The sequence below is a fragment of the Dendrobium catenatum genome, unplaced genomic scaffold (assembly GCF_001605985.2).
Source record: "Dendrobium catenatum unplaced genomic scaffold, ASM160598v2 fragScaff_scaffold_390, whole genome shotgun sequence".
Taxonomy (NCBI): Eukaryota; Viridiplantae; Streptophyta; class Magnoliopsida; order Asparagales; family Orchidaceae; genus Dendrobium; species Dendrobium catenatum.
Genome location: NW_021318852.1, coordinates 8,387,732 through 8,406,818, shown reverse-complemented (window position 1 = coordinate 8,406,818; position 19,087 = coordinate 8,387,732). Strand labels below are relative to the sequence as shown.

Here is a 19,087-nt window from a genome sequence, read left to right as displayed (position 1 = left end):
GAGTCCAAACTAGAGCTGATTATTGCGTCCGGTGTCCGGATTCGTCCGGACACCTATCCGCTGTCGCCACGTCATCAAAATACATTGGGACCCAGTGTATTTAGGTGATGTGAAGTCACCGGATTGGACATCCGGTGACTGGACGCAATAATTCGCCCCAAACTAGGGGCCTATGCTTGGAATAGAAATTATGGTATTTTCATGAACGTTGAGCTGATGATGATAAACATTATGATTGGATCTGGCAGATTTCCTTTCTCCTGATGATCTTTGGAAGGAATGGAGGATTTTTCGCCTTTGGATATTCTTCTTTAGTTTATTAACTATTTATAATTAATAATTAGGTCTATTTATATAGAGATGCAACTTGGAACTAGATCTGGAATTTAGCAAAACGTCATTAGTCTCCTTCATGTCCGTTTGGATAGCCACATCGCATAAATTCAACCAGATATTTCCTTTCGATGTGATGAAGCGATGGATTGAGATCTTTTTATTTTCTTTTTGGAAAATTGAGGGTCAGGCCAAAACACACCGGCTTGTCATACAAGTGTCAGAAACACATTAACTGGGGTTCCTTCGTCGATAAGCACAAGAATGAAGAGACAGTGATTGCAAAAATAGTGCAAGCGAAATAAAAAATTCAACACCAACTTTAGAAAAATTATTCTGTGCAGAATCCAGACAAAAAAAAATTGTTCGGATTAATTTGATACATACTATGTACAAATTTATATATAATATATATACTCATATGTCCAGATGGTTCTTCCCGGCCGGACTCCGACAATTGCGAGTATACAATCCGAAAAGTTCTTCCCGTCACGACCCGCACCGCCAAGAAATATAATAAATGGCTACACGCCTACATAGTGAAGCAATGAATTGATTTAATTGCTGTCTCAATCAACTTGCTTGCAAGTTGTGTGTGTGCCGACTTAGTACCTCCATTTTTTCCTCTCATCAGCCACGTTCTCATTCAGATTAGAAGTCTTCAAATGACAAACGAAAGCCTTCAATTTTTTATACCTATGGAGCTACGAAATGCTTTGAACTTCTTATTTGGAGTTTTTTTTATGCAGCAAAGCATTTTCTCTCATAAATTCTGATCACTTTAATTTAAGATTTATAATGAACTTCAATTGAAGGAATATTCAAAATGGATGTTTCATTAATGGAAGTATATCTTAAATTTCTATTAAATAATACAACTGTACAAAAATTCAAATCACCTGCCCCTCTTCACATTTCTATAGATGCTGTTTGGAGACCTATCAGAATGAGTCATGCCACTGTTTTACTATACCGCGACTTGGTACTTGGCACTTCTCGGTACCGCGGCATTCGGACGTAGAGTCGTGTCCGGTATCCGCACAGAATAATTTCTTCTTTACTTGTCACAAACTAAACCACATAACATAAAGAACTATCACATAAACATAATTCCCATCAAGCCAAGCAATTTGAAATGTTATCTGAGTATGGAAACAACCAAATCTGAATCACTTGAACCCTCTCCTTCTCTGTTCCCAACTCACAAACCAAACCAAATCTCTTCTTACAAAGATCATAAGACATCAACTTGCCCATAACCCATAGGTAAACCACATCCTCCTTCGGATGAAAAGCCAAGAATTTAAACTGCCCGTGATGCAAAAAATTAGCAGAAGACATATCTCTGCAGTCACCATTCCATTTTAAAATCCCTGAAACACTTACTTTGTTCTTCAACGCCCATTTCATTCCTTTTAAAACCCAAATCCTCAATTCATTTGCATCATTTATTGTGCAGTGGAGAAACCCACCAGAATTCCCTAAAGAAGTATCTTGTTTCATGTCCTCAGGCAACTCAATTACGTTGGAACACATCTTTTCTAAATCAATGCAAGCAACATGTCCAGGAAGAGCAAGAACATAAAGAACACCATCAAAGTAATGCATCGAAGCTGAGAGGCTATTGGTATCAACTCCCCAATTCAGGCTGTGTTCGACCCATTGGTCGGTCTCTGACGAGAAGACTTCAAGTTGGCCTCCTTGTGCTTGCCACCCACTGAAGCAAACCACCTTGTAATATGGTGATTTGTAAGCATCAAAAGCTAATATTGAGAGCTGGCTATTACCCCTTGGCTTGGGTAGAGCAGCCCATGTTTTTGTGGTAGGATTGCAGACATGAAATGCAGAGGGAATGCTTCTGTAAAAGAGGAGAAGACCATTGTTGCAATCTATGATGCTGGAGTTGTGATAAAATGGGAGGTAACTGAAGTCTGTTTCATAGAAACAACCATTAGAGTTGCATCCATATCTGGGTTCAAGCTTGAGATCTTCGGGACCGCTGCGGTAGAACACGCCGGAGAGGATTAATGGGAGCCTTGTGGCGACATAACGGTCTGCAATAAGCCGCTGCCATGACCTTGATACGCATTTGTAGCGGTAGATGCACTTCAATGGTAGCTTGGTGAGAATTTCTATCAGCAAGTCATTGGTGAGGCCAATACCATTGGTTTCAGCATGATAAGAGATATTGCTATTGTTCATATTGGAGAAGCTTATTTTCATCTGTGTGGGAATCCAAAGGTAGAAAGAGATATATAGGAATCCAAGCTAGATAGAGAGAGATGGAATCTGAGAAGATAATTGTTTAAGGCTTGCATTTAAGAGAAAGATATATAAAGAATTTTTTTTTAAAAAAAAAATATGATCGATATATACGGTAATGAGAGGTAGACATGTGTCCACTAAAGCAGATGCCTTACACGCTAACATTTAAAGCGGTGGCACCGTTTCTTCTATGCCAAATGAAACAGAAAGAGTTTTCCCAAAAAAAAAAAAAAAACAGAAAGAGTACTTCCTTTAAAAAAAAAAGAAACGAAAAGAGTGGCATTGGGGTCCATTATATCTAGCTTTCCTTTAACGGGAATTTTTCTTTTTTTTTTTTCTTTTGTGTGATGAGTATAAGAAGTATAATTTTGTTAGTTATTAATGCGTGCAAGAAAAGGATGAAAATTCTTTTTCTTTTCCTTCTTTTAGATCATCACCAACCAAACTACATATCATCATATGTCATCCGTTATTTGCTCCATTAGAACTTCAAATAGCATGTCAAATTTCGATAGGTGAACAGTATGATGTCAATATTGATATCAGATTGTTAACCTACGTCAAAAAAAAAAATCGCTGCGAGATTTGACGAAAAAGCGCACGAAAGAAAGAAAAGCACGTCAAAGATAGTTACCTTCGCCGGAAGCACGCGAAAGAAGAAAAAATGATTCAATTGGAAAAGCTGCATTTTAAAGTTTTACTTCATCTTAGAATAGAAAATGAATATTTTGGTTGGAGATGCCCAAAAGACTAACTGAAGCAATTGCTTCTTTGGATTCTTTTTGTTTACAGCTTCTTCGCTACAAAACAAAAATGAGCTGCCGGTAGAAGCAATCGCATTATCCCCACCGTAATATAAGGAAAGCATCTTCATTCTTCAAGTTCTCATGCGGTTGTTTAAACTTGAAAGCATTAAAAATAATAATATATTTCTCATTAATATGGATTTTAAATCTCATAAATTTATTTAAAATTCTTTAAAAAAGATTATTTGATTTATAAAAAATGGTAAGTGAATGTGAAATCATCAATTGTAAAATATATTTTATATTTGCAGAAAAAATTAGTTAGGATATTTTCATTAAAATTTAGTCTGGATGAATTTTAAATTTCTTAATTTTATTTTATGATAATATAATAGATGAATGATCAATCAACTCTTATATTGTATTGATCTCAAGGTAAATTTGCAAGTTTTAGGGGCTATTTAGTTGCATGATTTAGACCGGATTTGAGCGAAATCCAGTCAAACAGTCAAAACCAAATCTCACGGTAAATGAAGGGCGTGGTTGACAAAAAATTCCGTCTTTTCGTGGTAAATCCTAGATTTCTGAAATCCTTTCATTCAGCAGATTTAAACGAAAGCCGCACTATTTGCCTCATCTCCTCACCCTCGCCTCTTCATCAAGCAGTCACATGGGCTTTAACTTGATTTATCATGAATGTTACCAAACAATTTTCAAGATTTAACCCTCATATTTAGAGAATTTATGAAATCCTAGTTGCTACCAAACAGCCCCTTAAAGTCCATCTTGATTAAATTCTAGATTTTTTTAGATGACTTTCGGTAAAAGGCTTTTAAAAGAATTATTAAAAATCTACTTTAAAAAATAATAAAAAAACTGTTCCAAATAAAGATTAATCAGGTATCCTTTTTACAAAATTCAAATGAGTGAGAGAAAGAGAGAGAGAGAGAGAGAGAGAATTTTGTTATCCTGTACAGCAGTCACACAAGCAGGAAGAAAACGCAGACCGAGAAAACATGGAAAAAGAAATATTCATTTCAGGTTATGTATGTGAAAAGATTACACGAGTATATATAGAGAGCTAAGGAGACATTTTATAAAATTAACCAGGATGGCTCTCAAGAACTGTATGATCTTGAATAGCTGTTAACATCCCCTTGCAAACTGATGTCAGGTTACTGGGAAACAGCTTAGGAAGGAGAAAGTTGAATCGAGAAATGGTTAAAACTTTTGTAAAAATGTAGGAAATATGATGTGGCTGAATGTTATTATTTTTATACACTCTCTAATAAAGTGGCAATCAATCTCTATGTGTTTAGTCCGAGCATAATAGACAAGAATATTTGCAAGAGCGATAGCTGAGGTGTTGTCAGAATATATAATGGTTGGCTATGTCTGAGTGCAACCGAGCTCGTGTAAGAGACGTCGAAGCCATATGATTTCAGTTGTGTTAGTGGCAATGACACGATATTTTGCCTCTGTTGAAGATCTTGCAATGGTGTTTTGTTTCTTTACACTTCAGGAGATGAGAGTAGAGCCGAGTAGCATACAAGTGTCAGGAACACATTAACTTGCGTTCCTTCGCCGATGAGCACAAGAATGAAGAGGCGGTGGTGGAAAAAGAGACCGAGGTTTGATTTGGGATTGCTTCTTAAAATAGAGAAAATCGTCCCAAATGAAGCCTGAAAGCATCCGAAGTTTAATTCAGATGCATCACCTCATCCAAAATATTAAATATTAGATGATGTGACACATCTGAATTGACTTCAAAGACATTCCATGTCTGCACATAATAACTTTTTGGCAGAAAAAATAGCAAAAGATAAAGTAAAAAATCCAACACCAACCTTGAAGCACTACTGCATGACAAAAACAGAAGACAAGAAATAGAATAAATGGCTACATGCCTACATAGTGAAGCAATGAATAAATTGAATTGCGGTCTCAATCGACATGCTTCCAAGTTGTGTGCCGACTTAGTACCTCCACCTTTTCCTCCCATCAGTCACTTTTTCAAGGAAGAAGTCATCAAATGACAAACAAAAGCTTCCTATTTTTTTTACTAAGTTATGGAGCTACGAAATTCTTTGGACTGTAAAAAACTTCAAATCACCTGTGTCCCTATATAAATTTCTGTACATCATTCTTTACTTGTCACAAACTAAACTACATAACATAGAGGAGAACTATTACATAAATTGAATTCCCATCAAGCCAAGCAATTTGAAACGTTATCTGAATATGGAAACAGACAAATCTGATTCACTTGAACCTTCTCCTTCTCTGTTCCCAGCTCACAAATGAAACCAAATCCCTTCTTACAAAGATCATAAGACATCAACTTACCCATAACCCATAGGAAAACCACATCCTCCTTCGGATGAAAAGCCAAGAATTTAAACTGCCCCTGAAGCAAAGAAGCAGTAGGAGACATATCTCTGTCGTCACCATTCCATTTTAAAATCCCTGAAACACTTACTCTGTTCTTCAACGTCCATTTCATTCCTTTTAAAACCCAAATCCTCAATTCATTTGCGTCATTTATTGCGCAGTGGAGAAACCCACCAGAATTCCCTAAAAAAGCGCCATTTTTCAAGTCCTCAGGCAACTTAATTATGCTGCAACACATCTTTTCAAGATCAATGCAAGCAACATGTCCAGGAAGAGCAAGAACATAAAGAACACCATCAAAGTAATGCATCAAAGTTGAGAGGTTGTTGGTATCAACTCCGAAATTCAGGTTGTGTTCGATCCATTGGCCGGTCTCCGATGAGAAGACTTCAAGCTGGCCTCCATGTGCTGGCCACCCACTGAAGCAAACCACCTTATAATATGGTGATTTGTAAGCATCAAAAGCTAATATTGAGAACTGGCTCTTACCCCTCGGGTTGGGTAGAGCTGCCCATGTTTTTTTGGTAGGATTGCAGACATAAAAAGCAGAGGGAATGCTTCTATAAAAGAGGAGAAGACCATTGCTGCAATATTTGATGCTGGAGTTGTGGTAAAATGGGAGGTAATTGAAGTCTGTTTCATGGAAACTACCATTAGAGTTGCATCCATATTTTGGTTCAGGCTCGAGATCTCCGGGACCACTGCGGTAGAACACGCCGGAGAGGATTAATGGAAGCCTTGCGGTGATGTAACGGTCTTCAATAAGCCGCCGCCAAGACCTTGATACGCATTTGCAGCGGTAGATGCACTTTAGTGGTAGCTTGGTGAGAATCTCTATTAGCAAGTCATCAGTGAGGCCAATACCATTGGTTTCAGTATGATAAGAGTTGCTGCTATTGTTCATTTTAGAGAAGCTCATTTTCATCTGTGTGGGAATTCAAAGGTAGAAAGAGATATATAGGAATACAAAGCTAGATAGAGAGAGATGGAATCCGAGAAGATAATTGTTTAAGGCCTGCATTACGAAGAGAGATACACAAAGAGTGAGAGAATTTAATTTATACAATATTTATGGAATAAAAGAACTTGAATACTTTAAGAATAAAAAATAAAATAAAATAAACAAACAATAAATATAAAAAAGAATGAAAGCAGGCGTAACATACCTCGACGGCTATATGTTATGAAGTCAAAGCAAAGGATGACAGCAAGAAGATCTTAGAAGCACAAAATAAAATGCAGGTTTAGATTGGAGAAGAAGAAGGAAGAAGAGGGGATGTGAATGGAGTGAAGAGAAGAAGAACAAAAAGTTACAGAGAATGTGATTCTTCTTCTTCAGCGGCCCATTGTTGCTTTGTAAGTCGGAAACAAAAATAAACCAAATAAGAAGCAATTGCTTCCATCAAATTTTAAAAGGAAGAGGAAGAAGGAACTTTACACGAATCAATGATGTGATTGAGAGGAAAAGTCCTCTAAGCAATCAATTTCTTAGGTATTCGCCAATTGTCCCCCAAAGAAAAAAAAAAACCTTCTTATGCGATAGGTATTGGGATGTAAGAGTTGCGTTGGCAAATTTATATCTTGGTTTATTATTAAATCTATTTTAAATTTTATTAAATAAATTTTTTGTACGGAAATAGAATAAATATAGCGGCAAGTAAGCAAATTTCGTTCGTGTCAGCTTTCTTACTCTTTTTAAAGTAAATTTTTGGTATAATATTTTTTTAACTAAAAAGTCATTTTTGAAAGGAATCAAAAAATTATTCTACATGAAACCTAAGGCATCCAAAGCTAGGGGTGTCAATATTTGACACGACCCGAAAACCCGACCCGAACACGTCTCGAAAATTTCGGGTTAGGGTCAACCCGAACCCGAAACGGATCGGGTTCGGGTTCAGCATTTCGACCCGTTTCAAAAATCGGGTCGGATTCGGGTTAACCCTTTGACGCGAAATTGACTCGAAAGTGACCCGATTTTGACCCGAAAACCCGATTTTACCCGGCAACCCGAGATTGACCCGTTTTGACCCAAAAAGAGGAGATTGGCCCGTTTTTGACCAAAAAATTAGCCATTTTTTTGTTGGAAACGGGTCGTGTCGGTTGACCCGGACCCAAAGCGGGTAGGGTTCAGGTCAGGAAAACTGACCCGTTTTTAAAAACGGGTCGGGTTTGGATTGACCCGAATAGTTTCAGGTTCGACCCGACCCGACCCGTGACCCGAAATTGACACCCCTATCCTAAGCTTTCTAATTGTGTTGAGTTTACCTTAACATTTTGCAAGCTATATATATAATAAAATTTAATTGTGAAATATGTAAAGTAGGTGATTTTTAGTGCTATACAATGGTGAAGCCAAAAAATTTTTAAGGGGAGCCCAACTATAAACTTGCTTCAACTAATTTTTATATTCATATTCAATTAATTACTTTACTATTTATATGTATTATAAAAAAATTAATATGCTCTGTAAAAATATGCTTGCAAATTCCATTCTATTTTTAGATTGGGACATCTTTTGACAGGCTTTGTGCTATTTATAGGAAGGTTTTTTACTCATAATAGCTTTAAAAACCGTGTTTTTTTTTTCGGTTACGATCATTTAGGTTTTGTCTCAGTTGTCTTATGATTTTTTAAATGAACGTAATTGGAAAAAAAACACGGTTTTTAAAGCTATTATAAGTAAAAAACCTTCCTATAAATAACACAAAGTCTGTCGATGCTTGAGCTGAGAGGCTCGAAGGTTGGACAAATTTTAAAAACTATCATTTATCAAGCTGGTAATTGATGAGCCAGCTTTGCTTGACTTGTATTTGATTTTAGAAGAATATACGAGAACAAGTACTTAAATCGTCTACATATTTCTTTATTCAAAATTCATTGAATTATACATCAAAATCTAAGACATGCATGACCAAACGCACTATAATATTATTTGTGTCAAATTTGACAGAATTGAAGGACTGAAAATGCAAATATCATGGCCATAAAATATTAAAAATTTAAGGCAGTTTTTGAAGAAAAAAAATGTGTCAGCGTTTCTTAATCAAACAAATGATTCAGATGAACTTTAAAGACTACGCTTATAGTCTTCCTGAACGATTTAATACAAATTCATCATATTTATTTTCATTGTATATTTTGAAGGAGAAATTATTATGTATGGTGCGGTCACTGTACGGCATCCAGAGGCGAATCAGAATATGTCATATCATTTTCTTGTTGTGTACCAGATGATGTGGCGCATCTTGATTCTCCTTTAAAAAAATCAGCACTGCAGGCTGCAGCACACAAATGAAACATAAAAAAATATGCCTTTAAAAATGTTGCATTTGATTAGAAAGTAGAATGATAAGATAAGGAAGACTTCAGTCTCATTAGTATGTCAAATGACATGCTTGGTATCTGATTTGAGCTATGATTGCACCGACACTTCTCCTCAAAGAGGCGTGCAGTGTTCGACACCGTGTCCGACACGACACTCCTTCGATATGTGTCGAACACACCGAAAACGTGTCCCATTAAAAAAATATTAAAAATAAATTGGACACGCGTGTCAAACATGCGTATCTTAAATATTTTATAATTTTTTTAAATACAATTTCTTATATTTGGCGAGATTTAAACTAAATTTCTTATTTCCTATCCACAACACCAAATCAACATCTGTATTTAATACTCATTCATCGAATATTCTCATTTTTTCATTTCTCTTTGACATTGAAGGTATTTTCATCACCTCTCTCTCAGTGATTGATAAATGACATTGACGTCTGGCTCTCGACATTTTAATAGTTAATACTAATCATTTTAAGCACAAATTCTAGTTAAATGACTTATTATTTCTTAATTATTTTTAAAATTATACTTATTTAATTTTTATGCACTATTTTTAAAATATAAAAACTATAATACCGTGTCCAACCGGTGTATGTGTCCTATATTTTCAATAATTGACGTGTCCCGTGTCCGTGTCGTGTCGTATCCGTGTCGCCGTGATCGTATCTGTGCATTGTAGGATTTGAGCAATTGCCAATAATAAATAGGGGAAATAGTCTGGAGAAAACTGCCTTATTTTTTCCATATATACTTTGTTGGAGTAAACTCCCTACTAGCATGTGACTTTGTTTAACCCAAGGCTTTGAAAATCGGACCGGTCAATGAACCGGGAGAATGAGGGGTTAGAGGTTTGATGGTTCAACCGGGGTCAAACTGGATGACGTAATAAATATTTATTATATTTAAATATTATAATAATGACACAATTATTTATAAATATATAACAAAAAATGAAAAAAAAAAAATTATAATACTTTTACTAAATGTCTAACTTCCGATCTAATGGGAAGGGCAAGCCGTCGGAGAGGCGACGTCAATCAGCCACAAAGGTGCCGGAGAAGCACACGAAATGTGGAAAGTTACTTTCACAGTCAGCGTGCTCCCGTTCTTATTCCGATCTCCGATCAAAATGTCGTAACTTCCGTCGGATGAGCAAGGTCGGACAGCAGTGACGGAGCCGAGGAAGGTGCGCGAAATGGAGAAATTTAACTTCACAGCCCTCCCGTTCTGGCTTCCGCTCAAAATGTCGAAACTTCCGACCCGGACGGTTATTCAAAACCGGAGCCGGTTTTTCGGTTCGACGGTCGAACCGGCGGTTCGACCGGTCCGAGGCCGGTTCAATGCGAAAACGGTTCTTTAAAGACCCGTAACCGGCCGGCCGATCGGTTCGCGGTTCAACTGGTTGAATCGGCCGGTCCGATCCGATTTTAAAAGCCTTGGTTTAACCTGCATATATTGGCAATTACTCTATTTCCTACTGATGCCAACTCTGTTTCTAATTGATCCCATACCACTATTTGGCCGATTATTTCTACTTTTGTGTCAGCGCTTTCTATTTGACGTTGCTTACTTATTTTGTTTGGCATGTCTTGGAGTAACCTATAAATTGGACTTCTTATGAAAAATTTGACGCTGTTAGAACTTATGAAGAATATATAAAGCATAGTATTTGCATAGACTTAGGCTTCGTTTGGGACGGCTTTCTTACTGCTTTTTGAAGCTGTTTTTTAGTATCAAAATTAATGTTTTTGTACTGTAAGTTGCTTTAAGAAGCAAAGAGAAAGTCGTCCCCGGCTTTCTTACTGCTTCTTAAAGTAGCTTTCTAATAAAAAAAGTTTTTATTAGAAAGCTACTTTAAGAAGCAGTTAAACTTTTTATTAGAAAGCTACTTTAAGAAGCAGTAAGAAAGCCATCGCAAACGAAATCTTAGAAAGATTATGCGAATTTTAAGAGTCTTTGTGAGTTATAAATAGGACCTCTGAAAGACTTAAAAATAAATAAATAGTGTATTACAATAAATTTTCAAAAGTTTTCAATTCTTCTGCCTATGCTGGTTGAATGTGAATTCTTCTAGAGTTTTGCATGTATTGACGAGAACTTGTGGTGATGAGTCTCATTGTTTTAATGTCATGAATCTTTCATTTGGGTGATTTGAGTACAAAGAAAATTTGAGATAGAATCATAGAAGAAACTGTGACCACCAACCTTGTAGGTTAGCATTAATCGATTGTATTATCCTCATTATCCATGAGTGTTAAGATTCACAAAGGATTTTTTTTCTTAGTTAAGAGTGAATCAAAATCTCATTTTTCAATGGAATAAAAATAACAACTTTAGAGGAACAAATCCAAAGATTTTACATGACAAACTATATTAGGCGGGACTTCCTTCAAATTTAGGCGTGTTGACCCAATATGCGGCAGACGCAAAGCAGGCCGACTCGACTTGACGCGACGCAATCCGGGCAGACCCGACGTAGGCAGACGCGGTTAATGCGGGCACTCGACGCAACGTCATGTAGACTTGGTCAGCACGGACGCGAGGGCAAACAGACCAATTAACACTTTTTACCGGGCATTTCGTGTACGGTGGGTCGGAATCCAGATCATTCTCATGTTTCCGGGTCAACCCAAATCGGACCCGGTTTTTTGAAATGAGTCGGTTTGTTGAACCCAATCACGACTCATTTCACAAATGGGTTGACCCTAACCTGAAATTTTTTAATCGGATTTGAGTCAAATTTTCGAATCATGTCAAATATTGACACCCATTGTAAATTGTAATGATTGATCAGCAATATTGGGAGATGAACTCTTTCTCATAAAAGCTCATATGATCTTCTCCTAAAAAATATTTCACAAGCAACTCCTTAGGCTTGTAATAATTTTTTCATGTGTATGGATCTCAAGAGAAATTTTGAGGATTATTTTCCTTACAAATTTATAATGAATTTTTTACCTTTTATGTGTTATTACCTTGGTCCGTAAGGTGTTATATCACCATAGTACGTAATATGACGCAGAAATAAGTACAACAATAGTGCCCATTACAAGAGTTGAACACGAAAATAACAAATAGCACAAGTAAATTAGATTCATAAATACATGAGCAAAGACTATCCAGATCCAACAAAAATTAGTATTTAGTGTATATATTAAGTTTTCATTTTTAATTTGACATATAATATCTAGTGATTTACTCAAAGTCTAATGGTGACCGCCATCAGATTTTCACATTTTAATCCCAATAAGTAAAATTTTATAAGTTTGACATTGTAAACCTAATAAATAACTCATATTTATTAAAACATAATTAATAATACATCCAGACATGCATTAGTGATGGACCTAGAAGATTGCTGGGTGCTAAGAGAGGGGTTTACTCTCTCTCTCTCTCTTAGGGATGAGGAGTAAATACCGCAATAATGAAACAATCAAGAAAGTAAAATTACTGGAAAAATAAAGAATATAAGGATTTAACGTACTTGGAAAAACCCAAAATCATGGCCTGAGTCACATCACATCTAGAAATCCACTATGAAATTGGGAAGAAATGAAGTATAGATCTCTTTTCTCTCTCGCTCTCTCCTTGCTTCTCTTCTCACATGCACCGTTCTCTATATCTTACATCATGAAATACATGAGAAAGCCAAGTTAAATAACCGCAAGGGACGCAACCCTTCAAAAAAGAGAGAGAGAGTAAACCGTCCAATCAGTCTTGCAGCACAGCAGCGCTCAAATCTTTATCTTGATTTGCTATGGCTCTGTATATAGACCGTTGCGGCTATAGGTGTCAAAATCGGGTTGAGGACCGGGTTGGGTTTGTGTCAAACATGACATTGACCCGCCACTGGATAACACGATCTGAGCCCACCTCGTTTTTTGCGTACAAGTTATTATTGTTAACCTGGACCTGACCTGTCGGGTTTCTAGGTTGACTCAAACCAACATGAAACGCCTTACCAGCAAGCTCCCTCTCATGACCCTGTTGGTGTCGTCATTGTAATTACTTCCGATCCAACTAAATAATAGCGAGTTGTCGTGAGTCTTGTGACTTCTGAGGTGATAGGAAGGAACACCGTTGAAGGATCCAATGAAGAAGCCATCGAATCATCACAACCTTGGGGGTCGTTGAGCAGGGGCTACGTGAGAAGAGGAAAATCAAACCCTAGGTTGCTGCCGGAATACGAGAGAAGAGGACTTGCAGACTCGCGTGAGCAGGACGGGTTAGCCTGTTAGAACTTGCGGGGGAACCGCCTAACCCGAACGTAGGATAAGAGGACCAATGTTCGCCTGTGCTGGTTGATCCAGGTTAACTTTGTGTTAGTAGGTTAACTCGGACCTAACCTAATTTTTAAAATGTGTAGAATTCTGGAAGTTGAACCCGACCCATTTGCGAAACAAATTGACCATAATGTGGATTTTTTTTTTTTTTGAGGTTGGTTTTTCCGGTCATGTCAAATATTGACTTGCTTAGCTGTGGCACTCCACTATCTGTCATTCAACGCTTGGGCGCTTGGGAACACAACATTGACGTGCTCGGATACATATCATCGGGGCATTGTACGGGTTTTTTTTTTCACCCGAACCCAAACATGGGGTAAACCCCCATCACCAAGAAAGTTTGACAAACTTGAGGTCTGAGGCAACATAACAACCCGATCAATCAACACAATTAGATTTCACACATAACACTCTTCCTCTCTCTCCCTTCCTCTTTTTCTCCATAGCTCTTCTTCCCTTTTTGCAACCAAATAGAGATGGGAAATGGGCTAGTAAATCTTGCACACCCCACTCACTCTCTCTTTCTCTCTCTAAGAGAGATTTGAAAGCTTTTAGGCTTTAAAATGTAATCAGGTATTTTTTTTCAAATTATATAAATTCAAACTTAAAATTATTTAGATATACATGATAAATAAGAATATGTTATATATTTTTTATTCAATAATTGTATTGGCCTTAGACTGACTTTTCAAATATCGCAGGAATAGATAAAAGAAAGATAGTTAAGAAAATAATTAATTGTGTTTAATAATGATCTACGAGCCTCTATTAGGGTTAACTAATTTCCCCCAGGCCTCCATTAATCATAGCGCATGTGCCATAAAGATAAGTAGTGTTCAACCAAGGCTTTTAATTTTTGCAGATCTCTATCAAGAATATAGTGTCTCTCTGAGGAGCAATTATTACATCCGGTCACCGAACGTGTTCATAGACCAATAATCACGCGTCACGTCACCTGAAACTTGGTATTGAGCATTTTGTATTGCTCGGTATACATTCAGATACGTTCAGATTTGACCGGACTAATAATTACTCCTCTGTGAGCCCATCGGGCCTCCACTAAGGCTTTTACTGGTTTGATATGCTAGAAGAAGCCTAGACTGATAATATCCATGTTCTTCGGGCCATTAAATTAAGAATAATACAATCCATTATAAGATTTATTTTGTATTTGAGCACACGATTGATGGCTAATGCTCGACTTAAGAGATAGAGGTGTGGGATTATGCTATTAAAATGTCTTTATAATTATTTAAGTAGTTATCCTAAATGATCCCCCAACACAAGAGATTATTCTGTGTGGAGATCAGATACAAAATATCGTTCTGAGATGAATCAGAATTCGCCACATTAGCGGTACAAGGGACCAACCGAGCACAACACACACACAAAAAACCAGCACACGCACATAAAAGATACTATATATTTATGTTGTAGGGCTTTTCAAAGTCTGCTCATGCGCTTAGGATTCCTTTAATAGAGTTGTTTGCTCTTCATCCCGACCTAGTGGGAGGAGAAACTCTTGCCTCTTTTATAAGAGAATAACAACCCTACATTCACGGGTGGAACCGATCTCTCTTTTGAGAATAAATAAAATAAAATAATGAAATACATAATACTATATATATAATTGAAAAATGAAAATTTGCTTAGATTTTGAGCAACTGTTTTTATCAAAGACGAACAAAATAATTAAAATGCTTATTTTTTAAAGGAAAAAAATTCATATATAATGGGCAATTGCTCATCTTAAGCTCTTACATATAAGGGCTTTAGTCTTAGGCTTCGTTTGGGATGGATTTCTTATCGCTTTCTAATATAGTTTTTTAATATAAAAAATTCTAATTTAAGAAAATATTTGTACTAAAAAATTATTTTAGGAAGCAATAAAAAAATCCATCCCAAATGAAATCTTAGGCTTCGTTTGGGACAGTTTTCTTCCTACTTCTTAAAGCGATTTTTTAGTATAAAAATTTTAATTTTAATGCAATTGATATTACAAAAGTCGCTTTAAGAAGCAATAAGAAAGCTGTCCCAAGCGAAGCCTTAATCCTAATCCGTGACATAGGAAGGGATTAGTGAGGAGGTTATGATCTAAGTGTTGATCAGGTTGTTGCCGTATCAGTAGTAGTAGCTTCTGCTACAGCAGAATGGTTTGCCAAAGCTAGATGGTTCTTTCTTCCTTCTTCCTTATCTTTCTGTTTTTAAACGCATAAATTATGGTTGCAATTGCTTCTTATCTGCATTCATTTTACTTCCGGTTTCTTCGCTACAAGACAATAATGGGTGCTGAAGTAGAAGCAATCACGTTATCTCCACCGTAATGTAAGGAAATCATATTTAACTGCTCATCCGGTTGTTTATACTCGAAATCATTAAAAATAATGATATACTTCTTATTAATTAATATCAATTTTAAATTTCATTAATTTACTTAAAATTCTTTAAAAAAGATTATTTGGTTTCTCATATAAAAAAATGGTAAGTGAAATTGAGCCAGAGACACAGCTCATCTTAGCCTGTTGGTTGAGAGCTTAGGCTTTCAAGTAAGAGGTCTTGGGTTCGAGAGTTTGTCTTAATTGACCTAAATGTCCTAAAAAAAGAAGAAGAGAGAGAGAGATTTGAATGAAAATGAATAAATTTATGAGAAGCAAACTCGGCTTAAGCTCGAACCAAACCATGAAGCACTCACGTATGTGAAGCTTTTCCCTTTCATTCACGCTATTTCAAAATTCTACACATTGCCACCACCTTTAATTTATTAATGAAATGAAATATAATTTTTATTTCTTCATATTCTTTTGCTTATTCTTATTGTGTATATTATTTGTATATGAGCTTATCTTTTTATAAGAACAAAGTAAGTTTTTATTATTCATTCATCATGTTTCATGTTATCGGAATGCAATATGTTGTAGATTTGAGATGTGATAAAATGATTGAAAAATAATCAATAAAAGAGGAAGGCACATGTTGGTTAAAAGGAGGGATGAGGAAGAGAATTGCTAAACAAGGAGGGTCGTTTTAGCAGGGTCGAGAAAGATGCTAGTTGCATGAAATATAAAAAATGGACTAAATGAGAAGTTGGACTAGGGAAAATAATTTATTATCATAATAACAAAATACTTGATATACCATCAAAAAATTTTCTTCATCGGGCACGAATCTCGATGCAAAATCAAGTTGGAAACTTTCGAAATTAAAATTGGGACCATCTGAACTTCGATTTCAGCAAACTTATAGTCGAACTGAGCGTCTCGAGAATACAAACCCAACGACATCAAATCCAACCCAATCCGAACCAAAACGGGTCCAAAAAAGGGTTAGAAGCGCTGTTGAAAGGTTCAAACCACAGTTTGGATTACCAAATAGTTTTAAAACATTACGTGCTTATAGTCGAATCGAGCGGCTCGACGAGACAAATCCAACGAGCGCAAGATCGCAAAATTCCGACATCATTAAGACATTCAAATGCCCATCAAATATTCCACGATCAAGGGGTTCAATATCGGCTGTCCATCCAACTACTCCCCATTTACCCTTGATCTCTCACCTATTTATGGGTCATGCCACTCCAGAAATCTATAAATAGACCCCTAATTCCTCTTGAAAAGGGACTGAATCAAGAAGAGAAGGAAGAAGAGAAGGAAGAAGCTCCTCATCGACCACCGCCTGAGTTCCGCCGGACCACCGTCTGACGTCATTGCTCCGCCGGACCACAACCTAAGGCCCGGATTTCTGCCTAACCACCACTTGAGGCCATGTGCTTCACCAGGCCACCACCTTAGGTTCGGACTTCCGCTGGACCACCACTTGAGGCACTGTGCTCCACCAGGCCACCACGTGAGGCCCGGATTTCCGCCAGACCAAACTTGAGGCCCGAACTTCCACTGAACCACCACTTGAGGTCCATGTGCTCCACCAGGCCACCACGTGATGCCCGTACTTCTATCGGACCACCACTTGAGGCCCTATGCTCCACCAGGCCACCAGCTGAGGCCCGGACTTTTGCAGGACCACCACTTGAGGCCCTGTGCTCCACCAGGCCAACACTTGAGGCCCGGACTTCCATCAGACCACCACTTGAGGCCCTGTGCTCCACCAAGCCACCACCTGACGCCCGGACCTCTACTGGATCATCACTTGATGCCTTGAGCTCCACCAGGACACCACCTGACGCTCAGACTTCTGCCGGACTACCACTTGAGGCCGGACTTCTACCGGACCACCACCTGAGATTCAAACTTCTACCGGGCCACCACTTGATGCCCAGAATTCTCTCGGAGTAGTGCCCTTCTACTACAGTATTTCAGACCCCTATCTCCTACCAACTATGATTCTTCTGACCTCCTTTTCGACCTCCATCACCAGACAACCGTCTTTCTGACCTCGGTCTCCTGCTAACTACGATCTTTCTGATCTCTATGCCATCGACTATGGTCCTACCGACCAAAAAAACATGTCTATGTAACTCCCACCATGTAATGTGCTCTATATGATGTACATTTGTGACATCAAGCCAAGGCTTTCTCCTAAGGAAGGGACTCATTTGTAATCAACTGCAAATACTAGTGGATTCATTCAAATTGAGCTAGGCCCCGTGATTTTTCCCCCTTTTTAGCGGTTTCCACGTAAAAACTCTAGTGTCTCTTATGAATGCTACACTCTCTCTCTTATCTTCTTGTGTGTTGGATCTTCGTACAATGCTAAGACATTAAACTATATATTTCTCTACCGTCGTGAATACTACAGGATTCAACAAGATTAAAGAGAATTATTGCCTTTACATAATTAAGTAGCAAGAGAAATTTCATTTTCAAACTATTAATTACATCGTCATTAATAAGGGTTAGGGTTATTTTTTTGAACTTTTGAACGAATTAAATGTAAACTCATACATACATCATATATGCAAGATTCTAACTCAAGTCTGCTTGATTGGTAGCTCAAAATCCTAACAAATAGATCGAGGTCGATTTTAATGATTGGTTTTTTTTTTTTTTGGACGATCCGAGGGTGGCCATGATGGTGGCTGGAGAGTGTAAAGTAAATTCATGTGAATGATTTTATCATTTGGTTTAATGTAAAATGAATGTAGTACAAAATTTAAAGATTGTGACGATCGGTGGGTGGCTGGATGGTAGTGGTGGTGGTGAAACCCCTTAAAGTACAAGAAGCTAAATTCTTAAACATCAAGACGTCTTTTGGGGGAATGGTTGAAATTATATTAAGAAATTCTGTAGTTTAGCATGCTTATTCCGGAGAAATTCTAGGATGGTGATCGCCTGATAAGTTACACTAACATGACAAAATTGTGAGATGACCATCTAATAAGTTACACTAATAGGAAAATATCGTTAGACTCTTAGGTCATAGCGGATAATATCTCGATAGTTAAAAGTTCGACATGCTACAAATGGTATTAGAGCAATACACTGGCTGGAAGATGTGAACTAAATGCATACAAGACAAAGTGCTACGCCATGAGAGCCACCTCTTGAACCTTGTATGGGACAAAGTGCTACGTGTTGAGAGTCATCACTTGAATTTTTTGGGGCCACCTCTAGAATCCTATTTGCATGGTGGATGATTATGGGATAATGATGCTAATGCTGACATCAGTTATTTAAGTGTGGGAGATTGTGAAACCTGTGAAGTAAAAGAAGTCAAACTCTTAAATGTCGATGCGCCTTTATGTGTAGTGATCGAAATTTCATCAAGAAATTTCGTAGT

At 37.3% G+C, this 19,087-nt stretch overlaps 2 protein-coding genes across 2 annotated transcripts; both read right to left on the bottom strand.

The window, feature by feature from the left end:
* Nucleotides 1–1,142: 1,142 nt before the first annotated feature.
* Nucleotides 1,143–2,646, bottom strand: LOC110095782 (putative F-box protein At3g10240). Its single transcript, XM_020821454.2, has one exon. The coding sequence runs from the start codon at nucleotides 2,554–2,556 to the stop codon at nucleotides 1,450–1,452; it is 1,107 nt and encodes a 368-aa protein (XP_020677113.1). The 5' UTR covers nucleotides 2,557–2,646; the 3' UTR covers nucleotides 1,143–1,449.
* A 2,521-nt stretch (nucleotides 2,647–5,167) lies between these two features.
* On the bottom strand, nucleotides 5,168–7,256 carry LOC110095779 (F-box protein At3g26010-like). The gene is made up of 2 exons (XM_020821448.2): nucleotides 6,902–7,256; nucleotides 5,168–6,750 (listed from the first exon to the last, which is right to left on the bottom strand). Exon 2 carries the CDS (start codon nucleotides 6,658–6,660, stop codon nucleotides 5,554–5,556), a length of 1,107 nt encoding a protein of 368 aa, XP_020677107.1. The 5' UTR covers nucleotides 6,661–6,750; nucleotides 6,902–7,256; the 3' UTR covers nucleotides 5,168–5,553.
* Between the last annotated feature and the right edge of the window lie 11,831 nt (nucleotides 7,257–19,087).

Coding starts and splice junctions, on each gene's coding strand:
- LOC110095782 (XM_020821454.2), bottom strand. CDS start 2,556: ATGAAAATAAGCTTCTCCAATATGAACAATAGCAATATCTCTTATCAT.
- LOC110095779 (XM_020821448.2), bottom strand. CDS start 6,660: ATGAAAATGAGCTTCTCTAAAATGAACAATAGCAGCAACTCTTATCAT.